General features: G+C 37.4%; 2 protein-coding genes across 2 annotated transcripts; both read right to left on the bottom strand.

The window, feature by feature from the left end:
* Positions 1 to 5086: 5086 nt before the first annotated feature.
* LOC110451664 (FAD-linked oxidoreductase CHGG_01242-2-like) lies at positions 5087 to 13060 on the bottom strand. The gene is made up of 6 exons (XM_021499804.1): positions 12972 to 13060; positions 10473 to 10941; positions 9284 to 9467; positions 7752 to 8145; positions 6522 to 6718; positions 5087 to 5914 (listed from the first exon to the last, which is right to left on the bottom strand). Exons 1-6 carry the CDS (start codon positions 12974 to 12976, stop codon positions 5592 to 5594), a joined length of 1572 nt encoding a protein of 523 aa, XP_021355479.1. The 5' UTR covers positions 12977 to 13060; the 3' UTR covers positions 5087 to 5591.
* Positions 13061 to 14645: 1585 nt separating this feature from the next.
* On the bottom strand, positions 14646 to 17343 carry LOC110451675. Its single transcript, XM_021499817.1, has 3 exons — positions 16945 to 17343; positions 16685 to 16759; positions 14646 to 15177 (listed from the first exon to the last, which is right to left on the bottom strand). The coding sequence occupies exons 1-3, from the start codon at positions 17303 to 17305 to the stop codon at positions 14699 to 14701; spliced, it is 915 nt and encodes a 304-aa protein (XP_021355492.1). The 5' UTR covers positions 17306 to 17343; the 3' UTR covers positions 14646 to 14698.
* Positions 17344 to 21989: the final 4646 nt, after the last annotated feature.

Below are 21989 nucleotides of genomic sequence, written 5' to 3'. Positions count from 1 at the left end.
AAAAAACACAGTTTTTGTGTCTAAAATGTTATCATCGAAAATGGCATTTTTGAGATTGTTTCTTCCATAAAACAGCCAAATGGCGCGATGGAAACATGTTTTTTGTCACAATCATGCCATGAATGTATTCTTTACGGTGACCATCATTTGATTAGATTTTCATTAATATTTTACATAACATGCACATTTTAACAACACTTAGACAGCTTCTGAAAGGTACAACTTTGAGGAGCCATAAAAAACAAACCAAGTGACCTAAATCTTTATACTTTATAGATTTGTTACCACAACGGCATGGGCAATACACCACCAACAGGAAATTTGAATGAGAGAAGGGGCCGTTTTGGAAACCGGCCCTTTGAATGAAGCCCGTATTTATGAAACCGTTCGCATGCTCAACCATTGATTCTGTGCCCAAGCCTAATTCCCTGTTCCAATTATAAATTATCACAAACATTCTTATTTTGTTAATGATTTAGAACAAAACCTGAAGACACTAAATCCCGACGATTTAAGCGAGTTACAAGAAAGCTTGTCTGAGCATGAGAACGGTTTCATGGATACGGGCCCTGTTTGTCAGCGCTATAAACCGATCGTAGTGTAAAATATTAAGTATTTATGATATAAACAGAGGATGTTACATGTAACTTGCTTTCCGTCGTATACACCGTTCTGGTTTTATGTTCTACGAATATGTTAATGTACTGATATGTGTCATGAGTGCTTCTAATAGAGGCAACACGTTCAACCTCAACGTTATCGAGTCCTTTCGGGTATTATGTATATACTGTTCGAGTCCTTTCGGGTATTATGTATATACTGTACGAGTCCTACTAGAATTTATTCCTAATTAATGACACTTTCACAAGGTTTTCAAAAGAAGTTAATATAAAAGTTTAAACAAAACGGTGTTCCTTTAAAGTAGTTATAGTGGCTTTAGTAGCTATGGTAACGTTGTGCCGTAATATAGGGTTCTATAGAAACCTTTATACACGTATTGCCCTGGTGTGAGGGAGACCTGAAGAGTTGTTTCCCCGAGATAAATCATTTTTCCCGAGGGCGAAAATTCCATCTGTGGAGTCTGTGTTATATACATATACAAAAAACACATCAGCATTAGGCAATGTAACGAGCCCCTGTGTTGTCACTGTTGTGGTACCTGTTCGCCCTTATTTCATTAGGTCTGGTAACATATGTATACTACAAATACCTATCACTTTCAGTGTTTTGATTTTACATCAAATTAAATAACAATAATAGCCCTTCAAGTTCTTCAGCTGTTGAGAGGTGAAATCTTGAGGTGTCGACAGGTACACATCGGGCGTTAGAGAGTCTAACAAAGAGAGACAACTCGTCCGATAATGTGTGAGGAGTTCCGAGAGGGATAGTCGACAGGAAAAATGGATCGCGTGAGGGAGACTCGATGTTTTATAATCATGCCATGTGATGTGTTTAAGCCAATTAGACACACTGTATTATCGACGAGGTATAATAATGTACACTTATTGCCCTGGTGTGAGGGAGACCTGAAGAGTTGTTTCCCCGAGATAAATCATTTTTCCCGAGAGCGAAGCCCAAGGGAAACATGATTTGTCGAGGGGGAACAACTCTTCAGGTCTCCATCACAACAGGGCAATAAGTGTTTTGTTATTCCGAAATCCGTGGAGTCTGTGTTATATACATACAATTGTATAACATAAATACATCAACATTAAACAATGCAACGACCCCCTGTGTTGTCACTGTTGTGACTGACCTGTTCGCCTTTATTTCATTAGGTCATGTTAGCATATATATACTACAAATACCTATCACTGTCAGTGCTTTGATTTTACATCAAATTGAACAATAATTATAGGCCTTCATGTTCTTCAGCTGTTGGGAGGTGGAATCTCCCGTTCGCAGCCATTAATTGCTACATTTTTTCATTTGTTGTGGAATATGTTCGACATGTTTTTCCATTCTTCTCTGGGCCCTTTCTTTCAATAATGCGTCTAAAATGGACGGAATAGCCATACGGTGCAATAAAAATCAACTTTTTTTTGCGTTTTACACTAAGAAAAGTAATCTAAATAGGTTTTTTCTAATAGCGTCCTTGTTTTTGTTCCAGTTTGAAAAATATTCAATCTACCACACATTCATGCATTAGAAAAGAGTCTCTTGTGGAAACGCTGTATCGAATGGTTTGGTTTTTAGGCACATCTTGCGGGACGAAAAATTAAAAAAAAAAGATGAAATAACACTATTCAAAGCCTGGACTTCAGAAAACTAAACTGAGCTACCAGATAGACGGAAGTATCTTAGCCAATTCGAGCTACAGTTATACTCAAAAGGAATTATATAGGAGGTCATTTTGTGAATGACAAAGTACAGAAGAATTCTCCAGTGTTTGCTTGGCGTAGGTCTGAGGTCCATTATCATTTTGTATGCTTTTCTTTTCAAAACATATCTGTCAAATATATTGCCATGCCGAATACAGATTCAAATACATTTTGTACATTAGTACATTTTGACGATGGTGCGGGGATTTTAACCCCAAAAAGCGTTTATAATCTATAATACTACATTATGTAAACTGAACCACCTACCGGTAACATGATAAACTCATTGTCATGTTTTGTCAGTACAAGAATACTCAAGAAGAAGTTTTGAACGACTTGTGAATGACTTGAGAATTAATTTTCCCATTTGGGAATAATATTTTCTTAACCCAAAACCGACTGCTCTCGCCTAGGGACACCCTGAACCGGAAATAGTATCCACAAAAACGTGTTCCGCGGAAGAAAATAGTCCGTCATAAACAAATCATTATCAAACTTACATATGAGGATCTCGATTGATGCGTTATTGGGATAACTTGTTAATAATAAAGACGTAATAAGTAAATGTATACAGATAAATGTTAACATTTGTGTTGCAGTCCCTCTAGATAACAATTAAAACTACTGTTATGATTCAATAAAAGCAAGTGTGTAGTAATGTTAACAGTACTTCATCACCATTATATGACCTTTAACCTCACTATGTAAACAACAGTCACACCCCGCCCCCTCACAAAAAAACAACACCGATATGTTTTTTTCAAATATGTGTCAACAACTATGAACTTATCAACAAGAAATCACACATATTTTTAATTAAATAAGGGTGCTGAAATGAAAATACAAAGCACACTGTACTACAGGCGATGAATGACTGGTTTTATGTCGGGCCACAGATGTGAGTATAACATGTTCTTTTACAACAGAACAGAACAAATATCGCTGTCCTCTACATTAGCGTCTGTTGCAAGTGGCGAGGCAGGTCAATCATCCCGGCTCGTCAGTCAGTGCTGTTCAATCATCCCGGCTTGTCAGCCAGTGCTGTTCAATCATCCCGGCTCGTCAGCCAGTGCTGTTCAATCAATGTTGTGTTCAGGACAGTGCATTGTTTTATTACGTGTTTTTTTTCCAGTTTTAAATAATAAAAGTGAATGTAATAAAACGTAAATTTAAGGGGTTTGAAATGCATCTTTTTAACAAGTAAGCAACACAGTTCCGTTCAAACGTATTCTCCAAAATGCGCGCATCATGGAATATGTTTGACCGGAACTGTGTTGCATACCCTCATAAATGTTAAAAAGATGCATTTCAAACCTTCATTAACTTTTTTTCTCATCTTTCGCACGTGGATACAGATGGACTCGGGATTTTTCTCACGTTAAAGCGATGAGAAATTTGTTCTCACCTAAAAAGGTAAATACATAGTGTGGTAATCTATAAATATCTTATCTTTTTATTTTGAGATCCGTAAAGAACTAAGGAAGTATGATTGTATACGTCATCATTACTACTTTTACCTTTTTAGAAAATGTGTAATTTTAGAAACATGCTTTTAAACAATCAATTTAGTTGATATAAGGTATTCAAGGTGATGTTGTCGGGATAACCTTATGCGATCATTTGGTTTGGTAACAGTATCTTGTATCAAAAGCTACGGTCATTTAAAGACGTGCCATGTATTCATGGTAGAAGAAAACAGGAGTGCCCGTAGAAAAGAAACCCACCGACCTACGGCCAGCCTGCCACCCGTAGGCCTCGAACCTGCGACCCAGTGGTGGAGTAATAGATATTAGCAGTTGTGTTGTAATAGCTTAGAATAAACTGAAAATGTCATTCCAATACAATAGAATGACACCTTCATGTACAATATAAAGGAACCATCTTCATCGTTAATTCAAACTTCATTCTTATACCTCATCTTTATAACAGTGTATATGATTGGATGACACTTGTCCCATGACAGGGCAAATACAAACAACATGTCGACCGAACGCGCTGAAGTTTCCCTGATCTTATTTCCCTTATCCGAAGTAGTTGTCTTTATTTCTATTTCTAACTACCTTTTAGTTCATAGCGCCTTGCTTTGCAACACCTCTCTTTTTGCTTTATTGTTGAGCGTTCGCTCAGGTGAGGAAGGAAATGGGTTCTGCACCCAGGCCGGTACATACCAAAGTCTTTAAAAATGGTAGTTGCTATTCTCTGCTTAACGTTCAGCATTTAGGGGAACGTCAACTGGTTCACCCGTTGTCAGTATAATGTAACTGGGCGGAATGCTGTGCTGGGTGCCTTCGGCATAGCATTTCATTGAGATAGAACAATAAAGTCGGCATCAGATCTGCGCTATCACATGGAGGCAATAACACCAACATACCCTGTCTCCTGCATAGACACACGCAAGCACGCATACACTACACACATGGAGGTACGTCCTTAAATGACCTAAGCTGTTGATAGGACGTTAAACCAAATTAAACCAAACCAAACCAACCCTTATAGGAGTTCTCTCTAGACAAATCTGCAAGAGCTACCACAACCTTGTTCGAAATGACGGAAGCAGACGACAACATTGACCTGTCAATCTCATCATCTCTACTTGTGTGTTAGTGTTTTCTTTTTTTTCTTTCGCCCTGGTGAAACATGATTAGCCTCGGAGAAACAAAGAATCGTGTTTCCCTATATTACTATAGGGACAACACGTGTTTAGTATGGCCTGTTGTCTCTGTATATATATATATTCAAAAATAAAGAATCACAAGCGGTCGATTTTCAAGGCCTTTCGCTGCTTCAGGTGAATGATTTTAATTTGAAAGCACGACCAATCAACGTTACAATATAGCGGACATACATAACAATATAGCAGACATACATAACGATATAGCGGACATACATAACAATACACGCGTCATTTTATATATTTTTATGTTGATTGATTGTACCTGCAAAATAAAATCATTCTCCTTAAGAGCTGTATAGCAGCAAAAGGCATCTTTTTTTATTTTTTTAATAATTTTCCTGTCATGCGGACTTAAATCCAATTTTTTGTATTAACTATAATGTAAACACTGACTAATTTGCAAATCATATATCGTTTATAAAATCATCATTAAATCATATAAAATCATCTTTTTGCAGATTTTAATAAAAATGTGATTGATTCACATAAAAATAAAATCACCAAAACGATCATATTGTTTCCTCCATTGTTACATAGACGTTCCATTGAATGTGTGTACGATGCTGCTTTCAAGCTTAATGTATGTTACTGAACCATTACAGAACATCACTTCCAACGCAGTCTAGGCACGAAAACCAGTTTTCAGGGTCATATTTACGCTTGATTTCAAGAAGACGGTCGTAATTGCTGCCCCAAAAATCGTCTTTCCATGAAGGTGAATCGGCGGATCCTTCATTCCGATAGCTTCCATGACCAAAAGGGCGCATCTTTTCTCTTAGCTTTTGACCTTCTTCCACAAATTCATTTTCATGGTCACCAAACCCCGCTGACCAGCCTACGCCGGAAGTCAAAGACATATAGCATTCTCGGAAGCCCGGATGTACTGCTGTGTCTGCGATATCAACTTCATGAACCTTTCCTGGAAAAAATTGGGTTTAAAAAAAAAAAAAAATCAAGAATTTGCCTTAATTTCGGATTATTACGTAAATTTAAATGAGGAAACTTTAAGGGTGTGTAGTTCGTACTGTGTTATGAATCTCCCTGCTAAAGACGAATTAAGACGTTTAATAACAGAACACTCATTAAAAAGACACAAAAAATACATGCGTTGAAAATTTTCTAGAAATTCTTAATTCTAAAATCAAAGCTTACATTTTATATTGTAATGGTGGAATCACTATCACAAAGGTTTACATTTTAAAGTTAACATTTATCAATTATAAATATTGATGACGTAACGCAGGGCCTTTCTACCATCAATCGTGTAATATCTGAATGTGGTACACAGATGAAGACCAATATGTGAGCATTAAATAAAATGGACCACATTTTCGTTTTCATGTGACAAAAAATATTCTGAAAGATATTGACTCGGGCAACAATAAACACTATCAGCGAAAATAGTTAAGAGGTATCGAACAATGGGAATGTCCAGTTGATGAGAATAGACACTTAAATATAGCCTAACTAATCCTAAACCCAACCGTCTAACTACAATATGCTATAGTGAAACAACAAAAGGGTACCTCCAATCCATGTTCCTGTTGCGACAATCGCGGACTTGTTCAATGGGAATGCAAATGCATTTTCGATCAAAGTTTTTCTCCACTCGGGAGTGAAGCTCCTGTTGTTCATGAGGATGTTTGAAACGTATGTTGTGTAGTATTTAGCGTCAATGGCCGTTCGTTCGTAGTCAAGGAAAGTTGTGTAATTCGTATAATACCTGTGACACAAAATCAGATAGAAAAGAACATATTTTCAAAAAGTTAATTTTCTGTTTTGATAATAAAATTAAAAGAAAAATGGCAAATATTTAACGAAAAAAAATATTCTTCATTCATTCTTTATTAGTCAAACCCCTTAGGCTTATAGGTACATACACATATACATATAACATTCTCTAAACATGATTAGAATAGACAGGAGAGTGACGTCACAGTATACATAAACCACTGTTCAATAATGTGAATATAACAATACTTAATTAGCAATTACAGTTATGAAACACCACAATACATAAACCTATAATTAACGCCTCTTAAATGCTAAATATAAAGATTTTCCTAAATTGGATAGCTCTCTATTATTATGTATATATACTTAGTAGTTGTATTGATTTAAAAACGCAAATACACCGAAACATTTACACAAAATAAACGACTAGATGCGAAATTGCTGCAAGTGTATAACGCCAGTGTACCCAAAAAGGACACTTGTAGGAAAGCTGCCAAAGAAAATGGCATTCAATTCAAAGAAGCATTTCTATGTATGCAGTTTTCACTTAATGATGCTTTCATGTCAATCAAACTATATATCGGTATCATTTGCTACTTTTAATGTTCAAAATGGCAGGTTCAGGTTAAAAATAACTATTGAAATATAACATTCTTTACATACGTGTTATGCTATCTTATGGATATTATTTCCAGAAATTGCTTTTTTCAGTACTAATGCTAGTTTAGAGGAAGGATTTAATCAGAACTTTCGTTGACTCTTAAATATTTGAACAGTGTGTACTTTTCTGTTTATATTGATCGTGTAGTCTCAATTATCAGCCAAAATTTTAAAGCGTCCCGTTCAGGGTACAGTCACACATGTTCAGGGGGCCTACGTGGTCCTTATGGTATTTAACGTGCCATCTATGGAACTACGGAATGGAAATATTAGCTTGTAACAGAAAAGAAAAGTGAATGATATCTTTTCATGGTAAATGGTCAAACATTTTTGGACCTTATGTTAGTTAATAATGTGCTTACCTATATTTCTGCCATTCTGGATTAAAGTTGTATAACTCATCCATAAATGTGCGCGACGCCGTCTCCCAGGTCCCGTAATGGTTACCAAACAGGCTGATGGATCCCCTTGTGTTTCCGTCTGGATATCCGTTTATGCTGAAGTACCCTCCCCAATTTCGCGGAGCTGTCAGAATAATCTCAGACATCTTTTTAAGGACTTCGTCACCAATAAAAGTCCCGTTCTTAAGTATCATCGGGTAGACTATATTGAGGTTCACGACTCCCGGTGCGGCCTTGTGTATTTTGAATGTGAACTTTGTGGAGATACCGAACGTACCCCCACCGCCCCCTCGTAAGGCCCAGAACAGACTCGAGTCGGTCGTGTGGTTTACCTTGCCATCTACGCTTGTAATTTCTGTAGAAAATATATTCATTTAGTAATTTACTCAAGTCAAAATAAGTTTCCCTTTGCAGAACCGGCAATGGGCAACTGCAATGTCCATCTCCAAGATGGCGGAATACGGTTCCAGTTGGTCAAACGCTTGTCTCAGTTTTCATACTTGCCCATCTTTCAAAAGATCGTGGTTTATACCTTTCGTAATACGTCTATTCAAAGAGCTATGGCGGGTTGCTACGCCTATTTCCTCGAAGCTGTGATCCGCTAGTGCGCTCGTGCCACCGCGTAATTTCATGACGCGTCCTCAGGTATTTTTATACAGGTACCTCTATCGGAATCATTTGGCTAAGAATAAAGTATTGTAAACAGCCGAATTTAAGGCTACGGCTATTGACACATGCGTTTTACGATTAAGACTTAACAAAAAGCTTATTTCGCGTTATTTCTATGAATTTAAAACATATAATATGCTGTATGTAGCACAAGATCTTACAATCAATTACCAACAAATTTTGAAAGGATTTTATTTTCATTACTTCTGCCTGCATCATTCCGTTACCCGCTTTCTTACTAAAACACACATTTTTTTTCCTGCACCTTTGAAGGGCAAAATTATATATATATTTCAAATAACAAGACTTACACGTGTATTGTGAAACGGAGTCAAGGTCAATATCGCATTTGTCAGGTGATTATATCCATTCGTGCATCTAAATGAAATAAACGATACAGTTTTGTTTGTGTACATGAGAACGGAAACACAGTTTTCACGTCTTAAATCCCCTCCACCATAAATAAAGATTGGCAACTGCAGTTTATTACCCACTACCGGTTCTGCACACCAAAAAATGAAGGTCACCCAGTAGATCAAAGCAGACAATACATGTGGTGAAAAAAACTCTAAAAAATGTAGTCAGTTAATTCAAAATATTATAACGGCATTATATAAAATAAAATAAAGCAAAAACACATCGCATCAATGACCTTTTTCTAAGAGAGCACAGTGTAAACAAATAAACTAGACTGTGTAAATACATGCCAGGCTAATTTTGAACATTTGTTTTTCTTCAAACGATTTTTTTTAGAAAACCTTACATCCAACGTTCATTAAATTTAATAATGATTTAGTGCCAGGAATCAAATACGAGCGTCATACCTGTACCGTCTGCTGAGGCGATTGCCTTCGAACCATCCGCCAAGACGAGTTCGACCTCGAGAAGATTATCCACAGCGAGGCCAAACATACGGGACATCGGGCTATGACCGCCGCCATGCGTATATCCTCCCATAGCAACTGTGTGTGCACTTCCACCAACCACGACACGATTGTACTTGTTGAGCTATTGACAAAGTAAAGTGCATTACCTCCCTTTGTAAAAGACAAAATAACATTTATTCAATGATTGGATGAATTTTTAGGTCTCGTAGGTTAAATTCATTTTTTCAGTGTTAACTCATGTTGTTTTTACTGTGTCGGGGCCGTGGTAGTCGAGTGATTACATGTTTAAGGCGTCTGGCTGCCTACGATCACTAGCCCTCCACCACTGAGTTTACGGGCTGGAGGCCTACGTGCGGCAGTCGCCAGGTACCCACAACAGGTCGGTGGATTTCTCCGGGTACTCGGGTTTTCCTGCACCACTAAAACCTGACACGTCCTTTATGACCATAGCTGTTAGTAGAACGTAAAACACAAACAAAGGAAACCGAACCGTGCCACATGATTGACATATTTAAATGAGTAACAAGAACGTCAGTTTCAGCACAGTTTCATGAGCATTGTCGCGGATCAATATCAAATAAGCAAAATACGTATAGCCGATTTCATTCTATGGTTAAGTTTGGGAATATTTTGTTATACTTTAAATGCTTTGAAATAAACAGCTGAGAATAACCTTTATTACACACAGTTTAATTACAGCAAGTAGTTATTGCTTACACATTGGGATCAATAAACACTTATGTGCAAGCTACATGAACAATGTTTATATCAATTTGATGCAGTGCAAGTACAATGTACGTAACATAGAAACACAAATAACAAAGTTAGACAATTTATGACTCATGCTCCGTTATGTGTATTTAAGTTATCGAAATTCAGTTATGGGCAGGAAACCAGAGTTAGTCGAGATATATGAATATTTGAGATATCGAAGTCCACGGTACCACCATTTTTGAAATAAACTATACTTAAGTTATCGACATTCAGTTGCAGACACAGGACTAGCATTATACGAGATAAAAGGTTATTCGAGATATCGAAGTTCGAGTTATCAAAGTTCTAGCAGCACCATCATTTTGTTCGATATTTGAGTTATCGGAGTTCCAGTTAACGAAGTTTCACTTACTTTTTCGTAAACACTTAGCCAAGGTGCTCCGCTGCCAATGGTCACCTCTCCGTCTGGGTGTCGTGAGGAGGACAATTTGACGTCGATATCAGATATGTTTCGGAGACTGATCTGGAAGCTTCCGTCCCCGGTGGATCTCCCGAAATAGTCGTGTCCGGAGGAAATCACTGTCATATGAAGGTTAAACTTTCGCGCAAATAGTACCGCCTTCTGTACTTCCTCGGTCGAAAACGGAGTTACAATAGAGTGCGGAAATTTGGTTGTCCTAGTGTTCTGCATTACGACAATGCTGTCGTATCCCGGTTGAAATGGAAATAGTTCATGGAGCTCTATTGAAACCATAAATTTTGATTGTTCCTCATTGGACGGGAAACATGACATGCCAGGCCAGCAGTAGTTGTTGACTGCATGTGCTAATGACACACATAATATCAACAGCGCCACGATAGTAGAAACATGGCGGTGACTCCTGAAATAGACAAGTTAGGCGAAGAATAGTTCGCTTCACTAAAGGATCCCCGTACCACTGCCAAAAAGTGTAAATAAGTATTGTAAACTGTTTATTTCCGGCATGACAATATAAATCCTTTCTAAAAAATACCTTGCGGGACTTTTATGAAAAATGATAAATATGAAACCAACAAAATGTAATCAACAGCAGGTCTGTGTGTCAAAAAAGAACGGCGGGGTGAAACTGGGATTCGAACCCTGGACTTCAGATTGTGAACCAATTGCTGTAACCGATTGAGCTTCCTCGGGTCAACGGAATCGACCTTGCCAAACTGTGATACAGTTTTATCTAAACAGAAGTGTAGGAGAGGTCACTGAATATGGGAAAACCCACAGTGCAGCGAGACAGTGATCCTTAAAAACAGAATAGCAGTTTGGCCTTCACTTTCAGGATACATCTGGGTCTTCTTCACTCGGATAATGCCTTATGATTGAACTCTAAATATAGTAAATATTTTGGTAGCATTTCTCAATACCTGGTGTCAGTGCAGTAATTGAATGGGTCTCCCATTTATATACATGTACATGTTCAATGCATGAATATTGACATTTAAATCATACAAAGCTACAAAATATACCAGTATTATTCCTAGTACATATACCTTATATAATTTCGTAAATGCATCATGTAACAAATCTCTGAACGAATCTTCAGACATATCCGTCTTGAATTCTTATATTTTAAGCACAAAGAATTCGCTTTAGAAAAGGGTATGCCGTTCTGAAGTTAAAAGGGATCACGCAATTGCACTTATTTTGCAATGTACCCCGCAAGATCTGGTTACAAGGTCGCTGCTCATTTTGATTTGGAGACCGTCCCCGGTACGGTCGTCCATGTGTGACGACGCGTCGGCAGAAAAGGGCAATGCGACTTTTGCAACTACGCCATTGCTGTCCTACAGCTACGGAAACGGCAAGTAACATTGTAATGCGTAATCGACTGCGCGAATCTGGTCGAAGACCATGACCTCAATATGTTGACCCATAGCTTAATTCGCAAAGACGCACAAAGAAAATGTAATGGCTGAGTTCATATTTCATAAGGCGCTTCTCAATGCAACGTCGGAGAAAGACCCTTTTCTCGGATGAGTCCAGGTTTTTACCGAGCAGACGACCGACGTCGTGCCTATACACACACCCGAGCTTGACCTCCAAACGTCCCTGACCTCTCGCTAAAAGAACATATATCGGGACGAGTTGGACAGAGGGATAAGACGTAGGCGGAATCATCTAATCAACGTCGCTCAGTTGGCGGGGGNAAATATTCTGTGCAGCCACCACTTTTCCTCGTTACTTAGGGGTGCAGAGAGCGTAAATGAGCATTTCAGAAAAAAAATGTTGTGTTACTTTATAATGAAGTGTTCCTAAGCTGGGTAACTTAAATGTTACTATTCGTTGAATATTATTAGTCCTATTTATCTGTGTTTTTTTACACTGGCAACTACTGGTTCAACCGTTGTCAGTATAATGTGACCGGGTGCAATGTTATGCTGGGTGCCTTCGGCGTCGTATTTCAGTGAGATAGTACTATAAAGTCGGCATCAGTTTCATACTATTACATCTTGTACAAGGAGGCAATTACCCCCAACATACCCTGTCTCCAGCACCTATACACGCATACACGCACCACAACATACAATGTACATAGGGGCACGTCCTTAAATGACCTTAGCTGTTATTTGGACGTTAAACAAAATTTAACCAAAACCAAACATCCAGTTTGTAAAATTATTGTGTATTTATTGTATTCGTCATTCAACGAAAATAAAGATATGTTACAAATATTGTTTTCGTCTGCTGGGGTGTACTATTTAGACCGTGTCAATACGGCCAACTTACCTTACGCGTCATACCTCTTTGATTGAAACCGGGTCATTGTTAGGACGTTATTTGACGACAAAACAAACTTCACAAAATCGGACAGATAAACACAACCAACTATGTTTCATAAATAGTTGAATAGTACTAAAACCGGCTCGAAGAACTTACCCCATTCTGGTTCTATACACCTGCACAAATAGATCCGATGTGAAGGACAAGCTATGTCGGTTTTTATATATACGGTCAGATTAGAGCAGACGACACTCGTCATAAGCCTATATCTCCAGGTAATTTCGAAATGTTGCTGGTCGTACGATTCTATAATTAACTAGAGAATTTTCTGTTAACGAATACGGTAGCCTATATCAACCATACATAGCATACATCATTTTAGCCTTATTGATGTAACAGGAGAGAGGAAAATGCACGGCTAGGCAGGAGTTCGAACGGGGACCTCCGAACTCTAAACGGACGCTCTAACCAATTGAACTACTTAGTCGCCGATGATCGACCCAGTCCAGTTCCGCTTCATTCCTCCTTCCTGTTGCTAAGTCTTAGACCCCGAAGACAATACTGTTTGCAAGCCAGGTTCTGTCATCCCCTTGTCAAGCATTCACCCAGTATTTGAAAGGAGGGTTGGTCACATGCACCAAATGTAGCAGGAGCTGTATAATGTATGACCCAGCCCGGGATTCCAACCCGGGACCCTGCGAACTCTAGACGGGTGCTCTAACCAATTGGGCTACCTGGTCGCCGATTATCGACCCATTCCAGCCCCGGTGCGTTAATAAAATGTATTATGGTTACTTATCAATTCATAAGATTACGGAAAATCTATGTCCGCTATACACCGTGCCACTACAGGAACCTGATTGTTACAGGGTGATCGGTTGGCGCAGTGGATAGCGCACTTGCCATTTACCAAGGCGGCCGTGGTGCAAATCTCCGACCGGACGTGGAAAGGCATTGCTCACCTACGCGACCATTATAAGTTGTAAATAATATCACTTGTAACAGCAACACCCTTTAAATTTCCATTTAAAATCCTTAAAATTCTGACAACCTATATTTTTTTTGTGGCAGAAAGTTTTCTTTACTTTAAAGCAATATAACTATAAAATTTGAAGAAATTCTACTGAGAAATGGTGACACAATCCTATCACCTTAAGGAGGTACACTGGTGACTCAATGCTACCGTACCGACTTGATAACATAACTTAGAGACGGAAACATTCGACCCACCGCTTTGGTACAATATAGAAGTCTAAAAAAATATAACGTCGGCAGTAGATCAAGTCCCTCTACCGTAGCAAGTCGTTGTTAAGTACGCATATTGTGAAACACGTACAGTATAACGTCACAATATGTAATTTGACCTCTATATTAGATTGCGAAATTTCGTATAAGTGACATGGTTCAGTCGCATGCTGCAGGGATCTCAACACAAATTTCGTTTAGGTCATTTTTTTAAATTTTAGGTAACCCAGATGCACAATTATTTCGTGTGTTGTCAAGGAAGGAATTGTTATTCTACCTTTTCCTAAAATAAAATCTGTATTTTGAGAACTTTTCTATGTCACAAATAGAAAGCAGAGATATGAACGTTCAATTGATGGCTGTTTTAATTTTACATTTTTGATATACGTACAAAAAAAACGATACCTTGCAGGACTTATAACGTGATTTTTTTATTTATTTTTTTAAAACAAAATACGATGCTTACGTGTTTTTTTCTTTTATTGACATATTTCCTGATAACAATTTATCATCTGAACCATGTGTGTGAAATATAATATACTGCCACAATGAATAGCTATTTAAATGCAAGGAACAATGAAGATATTTTTCAGCTTGTAATGTTTATTGATATCTTTATCGACACACATACTGACTGGTCACTTCATACACACAACGCAAGGAAGAAATTTCCCCTCCTCGTAGGGCGGGCATGGTAGCGACCCACACTTTGTTTTGACGCCATAAAACAGTTTACCGTTCTCGTTGGCGCCGCCTGTAGTTATCTGTGGATCCTGGTCAACACACACGTACTGAGAGGCCGCCTTGTGGGTGTGGGCACCGGTTGCGAGGTTACCGTGATATGCCCTTGTCCATCCAGGGTAGCATTGGATCCGCCCCGGGATCATGAGTGAGATTGTGTATTGCGTTCCAAGGCAGACGGCACATGGGACATCATCGGTCCAAGTCGACATGCCGAACAAGTCTCCAGGCGACTGATACTCGGCCCCGTACATATAACCAATGTCGTTACCACTGTAAACAAAATCCTTGTGCGGTCCCCATATGGGTTCGTGCGGCATACACACGTAGTCTGCAGCTGCACCTATGTGTTCATAGTATGACCCACCAGCATATCCTAAGTCAAAAGATAAAAAATATAATTACTTGTGTGTGTTTTAATGAAAATGTATTGTTTCTATTTTATTGTAGCTCAATAGTCGCATCACAATTAAGATCGGACGTCGTTCTACATGGTCACGGTACGATACATACACATTATCATTTACTTGTCCGCTATATGGATTGCTTGACATATGTGATACTAATAGTTGTGCATAGGCCATATCCGGGACAAAAACATATCCACCCGCACGCGCCAGATCTGCTCGGCACGCGCCATATCCGTTTAACTTCCGGTTGAACAATTTCCAGAAAAGAAAAACAATCACATCTCAAACGGGTAGTGTACATAATCAATGTCCTTCTGTTCATGATGTCTAAGGCAGAATGTTACCATAGGAAAGCTGATCAAATATAGTTTGTGTGTGTGTTTTATGTGGTATTATTTATACTTTTAATGTTATAGAGCAGAATACGATAAAAAAAGTTACCATTTGACCACTTCCATATCCCACTCCGTATCAACACGACTCATATCAGCCATCGGGTATCCGGCCCCTCGGGCTGATATTGAAGTCTCGGGCTGATACGGAGTAGGATATGGAAATGGATTTACGATAATAGTCAGTTTCACAATACTTTAGTGTTATCTTTGCCTTAATACAGCAATCCAGATTTCAAATATGAAATATTTATCAGTCTCGGGCTGATATTGAAGTCTCGGGCTGATACGGAGTAGGATATGGAAATGGATTTACGATAATAGTCAGTTTCACAATACTTAAGTGTCTTCTTTGTCTTAATACAGCAATCCAGATTTCAAATATGCTACATGTCCGGATAAAAATTCCAAATAAGAAATACAGCATTCATAAAACAAGTACGATACGTTGTTAGTGTTCCGAATGAACAGCCATAGAATGACAGGTACCAGGTATCCGAATTCACCGGTTCATTCATATGGGTATATGTTTATTTTTCAATCTTATTTTCAACAGCAGCTTTTTTTTTTAAACAGTAAAAACATTTTTAAAAACTTCGATTCTGTTAAAATGTCTGGGTGAAACAGCGCCGAATACTCAAATAAGTGAAGCATAAGAACAATTAAGATGGTTGTAGAAAGTAACAACCTGATATGCAATTACCGTAGTTAGGGTAATATGAAATAGGCGCTACCTAGAGGCGAAACCTTGATGCAATTATACTGTGTACATTTTAATTCATTTAATAAAATGGTATAACCACCTGATGAGAGTCTTTAGGGTGTTAATATTTTAGATGATATTGCATCACACATACAGGTTCAATTTTGTATTGAAAGCCGCTGGTTCATTATATAATTCAATGGAATAGATATGTATCTCAATGCAATGCAGTATGGATCATTCGTGTAACGGTTTATTACTGTATATACTATAAAAATAAGGACGTTAGTCGATTTAATTATGTATACCAATATATACCGTTACCAGCTCTTGTCACGTGAAAAACAAATATTATTTAGAAAGGTACACATTGCTTACCTGTATAAACCATAGTTGTTTGATTGGCCGGGCAGTCTTTTCTTCCCCACCTTGTAAACACTGTTCCTTTGTCATCTGTTGATATTAAATAAAGAATAACGCCATATCCTGTTTCTTGGTACATAAACGTATAAAATAGACTACGACACTGATATTTGCATCGGCAAAACTGCAGAGTTATGAATAATAACTATGAATTGGCACAAATACAAAATTTGCTATAATTTGGCCAAAATATTGATATAAAAAATCCATGTTACCTCTTATTAAGTTTTCCACCTTTGTTTCGACCTGTTTTTCAGAATCGCTGATCATTTCTGCGCAAAGTCCCAGCAGGCTATTTTTGTGACGTTCCAAACTGTCAGATACATATATATCCAATATAGGTCTAATATTTTCCAGCATCCTTTGCTCCGCTAACGCATCTTGCACACCATCCTTTGAAATATATTGAGAGAGAGCTGACGCACAAAAGAACAATAAAAGTTTCAACATATTCTTTGACAGTTTGTTGCTTAAAAACACGCTCACTTTACAGTTTAATTTGAACAATCTAACATGAACAATATTACAAATAAAAAGCCAAAGCACAGACTTGAATAAATCCGCATAAATGTTCATAAAAAAATATAGTGCATTGATGTTTTGTATACATACGCCGGTGTTAGTTCACTGACAGACAAAACTTGACATTTAATTGTTTAAGGTCTACTTAGCGACTCAAGCAAAAGTGGTCTCGTCCAATTATGACGCCCTTCGCAAATACTGACACACTTCATAACAATTAATGATATTGCAAAATAACAAGAAACCGTTGTTGAACTATGAACACGTGTTACTTGCAATGAGTGTGTCTGCTAATTGTTTTCTTGTCAATAGTTCTGTAAAGAGCGTCACCGTGAGTATAGCTTATAGCAACATCTCGCTTTTCATCCGTGTTTATTGAAGTAGATATACCATCTATTCGAATAACTAGTATTTCCTTTAATCTGATACATAATGATATTATGCATCCCATAATCTAGTAAAGAAGAGGGAATGGTATTTATGTTCAATGAGATTGTTTTATTTTATGAATATTGAGTGTTGTGTCAACTACCTTCCTAATGTATACTAAAGCCGGTCAATCGTCAATATCTTCATACAGTATTTAATATTCTTGAAAATCAAATAGATATTGATTGCACAGTCAATTTTATAATTTTCGAATGTGTGGGATACTGCTTAAGTTGCTGTCGTTGGCGGTAATCTAATATTTCATATTTCTAAGAACATTTCTCTCTGGGTTGCTATAAAGGTTTGTCGTGTGGCGCGGTGGACTACACACTCGCCCTTCACCAATGCAGCCGGTGTTCGATTCCCCGACTGAGCGTGAAAAAGTAAGGGGTCACCTGCCCGACCGCATGTGGTTTCTCCGGTTTCTTTCCACATTAAGACTTTAAATAGCAACAACCTCGATTCAAACTTCCTGGCAAAACTTTCATCAGGGATTGGAACCAAACCTGTTGATTGGACGTTTAACAACACTTAACGAAATCATCTGGGATTGAATGAGCCTGTACTGTATGTCAAAGCCTTGTATCAAAACAGGAAGTTGCACAGAAATGGCCAACAATAATATTTAAGCCCGAATTTAGAGTTATTGTTGATATTTATCTTATATGTATCAAAACCCTTCTTTCCTTGTGGCATATAAAGGTCATTCGTATACTTTGTGGGTTCGTCGTTACTTTCCCAGTTCTCATTTTGAGTACGTGAAATTATTCCGATTCGACCTAGATTTTTCATCGCGGTTGTCCTCGATAAAGCAGAAGACGCTTACCCTTCCGGAACACGTGGGCGTATTATCAATACACATTTTATTGATATCCATGTAAAGCTTTCGTTTCTTTATGTATTGCCCAAATTTCAATATTTTGAGTCGAATAACGGTTTTGTTCACTGTTCGGATTCCTTTTACAATTGTTCACTTGTTATATATGTTAGCTACATATATATGTATTATTTCACCATCGTATATAACAAAAGTAATAACAACAGAAAAAATACCATTTTAATTCAAATATGGATCATCGCGGTTGTCCACGATAAAGCAGAAGACGCTTACCCTTCCGGAACACGTGGGCGTATTATCAATACACATTTTTTTGATATCCATGTAAAGCTTTCGTTTCTTTATGTATTGCCCAAATTTCAATATTTTGAGTCGAATAACGGTTTTGTTCACTGTTCGGATTCCTTTTACAATTGTTCACTTGTTATATATGTAAGCTACATATATATGTATTATTTCACCATCTTATATAACAAAAGTAATAACAACAGAAAAAATACCATTTTAATTCAAATATGGAACCTGTAAAAATAGGCAGTGCGTTTTATGTGTTGTGTGCATAATCATTATGAAGACAACACAGTTTGATAAATAACCATAATCTAAATCACAAAATACAAATCAGCGGAATCATTGTAGTATTTTGCCGAAAACTATCATCATTATTGCGTCATCACAGCAATCTATTTATATACCATAAGTACACCAATTATCAGGCTAGAGTCGCCACTTAAAATCTGACGCGTAAATCGACTCGTATTGTTTTATCGTACGCAGCTGCTAATTATTCACAAGTGTTCGTTTTATGTCAGAAACAAAAGAAAGGGCTCAAAATCGGAAAATAAAGATACAAATACACTGTAAACAATATGATATGACCTTATAAATGTCAAACTATCACAGAAGCACTTGTCTGCTGGCAGACAAAATCAAGTTGTAATGTTCACCAATTATCATTCTGATCATCCGAAATAACCATAAGACGAAAAAGTTACGAAAAGACGAAAAGACTTTAAAGCGAACTTTTAATTGACTATTTGTGATACAAGTAAGCTGATACTATATTGGCATTAGAAGGTATCAATTAGAACTTTTTATCATATGAATACCGTGTTATGCATTGTCATAAAGCCATCACATCAATAGAGGATCTGTCATAACTTTCCCTTCATATTTGATTTATGATACAAGTTTTGGATTTTTCATGTTTGCGAGCCTCTGGCAAATTTATTTTGTTTCATTAATATAATATGAAGGGAAACCTATGACAGATCCTCTACGGAACATATTAGTAAGATCAAATAATGCACCCATTTTACATTTCAGTCCCCTTTAAGATTCCCATTTCTATTTTTTTAATCATCAAAAAGCAGTATGAAAAGTAAAAAAAAATAACTAAAAAATAAACATCTTGATCATGTGACTTAAATTTTTGTCAAGATATATTCAAAATATTTCTTAACATCAATGACATTCCAGTGATGTTAAATACAACCAGTATTAGAATTATCCTAACGGACGAATACATAAATTAAAAAGAAAAAAATGTCGGCAACACGTCTTTAGTACCTTCAGCTCTTTAAAGAGACTCTTCAGTGGTATTGTCGACATTTTATTTCTTTTTAAATTATGAAAGTGTTCTAAATGAATACAAATGCTACGAGGCCAGAATAGGATTCCATCGTTGAACCTCTTATCATTATTCTGTCGTTCTTACCAACCGAGATAAAAGAACCCAGTCAACAGCAGTACAAGTAACATGACCACGTCACACTGCAGGTACAATCATCTAGTACCTTGCCTGCAGTGGGGCAGGCATCCTCAATAAATAAATAATTCAATTATTTACGAAAACATAGTCTACCTTCAAAGGAAGGCAAAACATTTTTGTGTGTTTGCCTCCTTCTTATTTTAAGGATATCGGATTTATAATGTTTTTAACCAGTACTCCTCTCAATTTGAATCATTATCAAAGGTTTATATGTACTTCCTTTTCTGTTTTAAAAGCTTTTTTAGACCAATTGGATTTCCAACTTTTTGGTAAGTTCTGTTGGCGGATGTTTTAGTCCCCGAGGTTGGCTGTAACCTTGATGACAACAGTTATGTCTTTTGAGTAATGGCATGGTTTCGAAAATACACTTTTCACTTATTACTAACTTCAATCAACCAAATCCTTCTTATTTTCGAAATTCATATAATAAAACGGTTTTATGAAACCCGCTAGTACACAGTAGCTTAGACATCTTTAGATCTTCACCGTTTTGGCCTCTAGCATCACTGAGTCCTACTTTTAAAATACTGTATCCAATGTCAAAGGACTAGGCGTTAGGGACAATTTCTGGCCTCATCAGGAATTTAGAAAGAGTTGTAATATTCGTAATCTGGAATAAATGAAGTACGCACATATGAAATTTCAAATTTATTCGACAACTTGTTTAGGAGATATGAAATTACGAAGAGAGACATAAACCCGCATTTTGGTAATAAAATGAGTGAATATCGTCTGTTGTGGGCTATTTGGTTGAAAATTTGCCATTTTGAAGGAAATTTACTAAACACTCTTTGTTTTTTTAAAGCCTCCGCATGTAACAAACAAATACAATTTGACATACACAAACATTGTCATACCAGTGATCACCCGTATACAGGGATTGTTGTTTGTCACATACGGAGGCTTTTATTTCTGCATGCTGACTGTGCAAAAACTGTCAAAAATGACCCATAACGCCAAGTGCTTTTATAGCTGCGTCACACACGTGTGTCCAGTACTAATCACAAAACTTTATATGTACGATTACAATGTAGGTCTATTGTTGTTGTTTTTTTTATAATTCTTCTCATTAAGTCTATTTAGGGGGAGTGGGGTAATAAAAACATATTATACAGTATGCTATGTTATGCATAACCATATGCCCAACATAACACACATGCAAGATCTTATCAGATACTTTAACTCAGTTTCAAAGGTTGACATTGGCTTACTCCTAAAAATGAAACGCATATGCTATGAACTTTTCTCCTTCTTGATAGTCATATCCATGCTTCGTAAAATAACAGTACTCACATATCCAAAGGCAGTGAAATGTCGACTATTGATACGTTTTCCGTCGACATCATCCGTCGGAATCATTATCTCACTAGGTATGCTATTTATTGTTGTGATATGAAGGTCGATTTTGTTTTGGGTTTTTTTATTATGTCAATAAGCCCCTAGTGTCTTGTTGTTTTGTAACCGATACACTGGTTCTCGCTATGACGACGTGGCATTACTTGACCTTGACCTAGATTTACATGCCGGGAATCATCGATGACTCAAAAGACGCTTACGCCTATAGTCTACAAGTATCCCGTCCGGGGCTTACGCCTATAGTCTACAAGTATCCCGTCCGGGGCTTACGCATATAGTCTACAAGTATCCCGTCCGGGTCTAACGCCTATAGTCTCCAAGTATCCCGGACGGGGCTTACGCCT

This window comes from Mizuhopecten yessoensis, unplaced genomic scaffold (genome assembly GCF_002113885.1).
Source record: "Mizuhopecten yessoensis strain PY_sf001 unplaced genomic scaffold, ASM211388v2 scaffold6163, whole genome shotgun sequence".
Lineage (NCBI taxonomy): Eukaryota > Metazoa > Mollusca > Bivalvia > Pectinida > Pectinidae > Mizuhopecten > Mizuhopecten yessoensis.
Note: the sequence above shows the minus strand (reverse complement) of the source record. Positions and strands in the feature narration are given on the sequence as shown.

Coding starts and splice junctions, on each gene's coding strand:
- LOC110451664 (XM_021499804.1), bottom strand. Junction 9,468..10,472: donor GGCTAAGTGTTTACGAAAAA/GTAAGTGAAACT, acceptor CTTTGTCAATAG/CTCAACAAGTACAATCGTGT. Junction 5,915..6,521: donor AACAGGAACATGGATTGGAG/GTACCCTTTTGT, acceptor AATTTTTTCCAG/GAAAGGTTCATGAAGTTGAT.
- LOC110451675 (XM_021499817.1), bottom strand. CDS start 17,305: ATGAACATTTATGCGGATTTATTCAAGTCTGTGCTTTGGCTTTTTATT. Junction 16,760..16,944: donor GGTGGAAAACTTAATAAGAG/GTAACATGGATT, acceptor TAATATCAACAG/ATGACAAAGGAACAGTGTTT. Junction 15,178..16,684: donor AACAACTATGGTTTATACAG/GTAAGCAATGTG, acceptor CTTTTGACTTAG/GATATGCTGGTGGGTCATAC.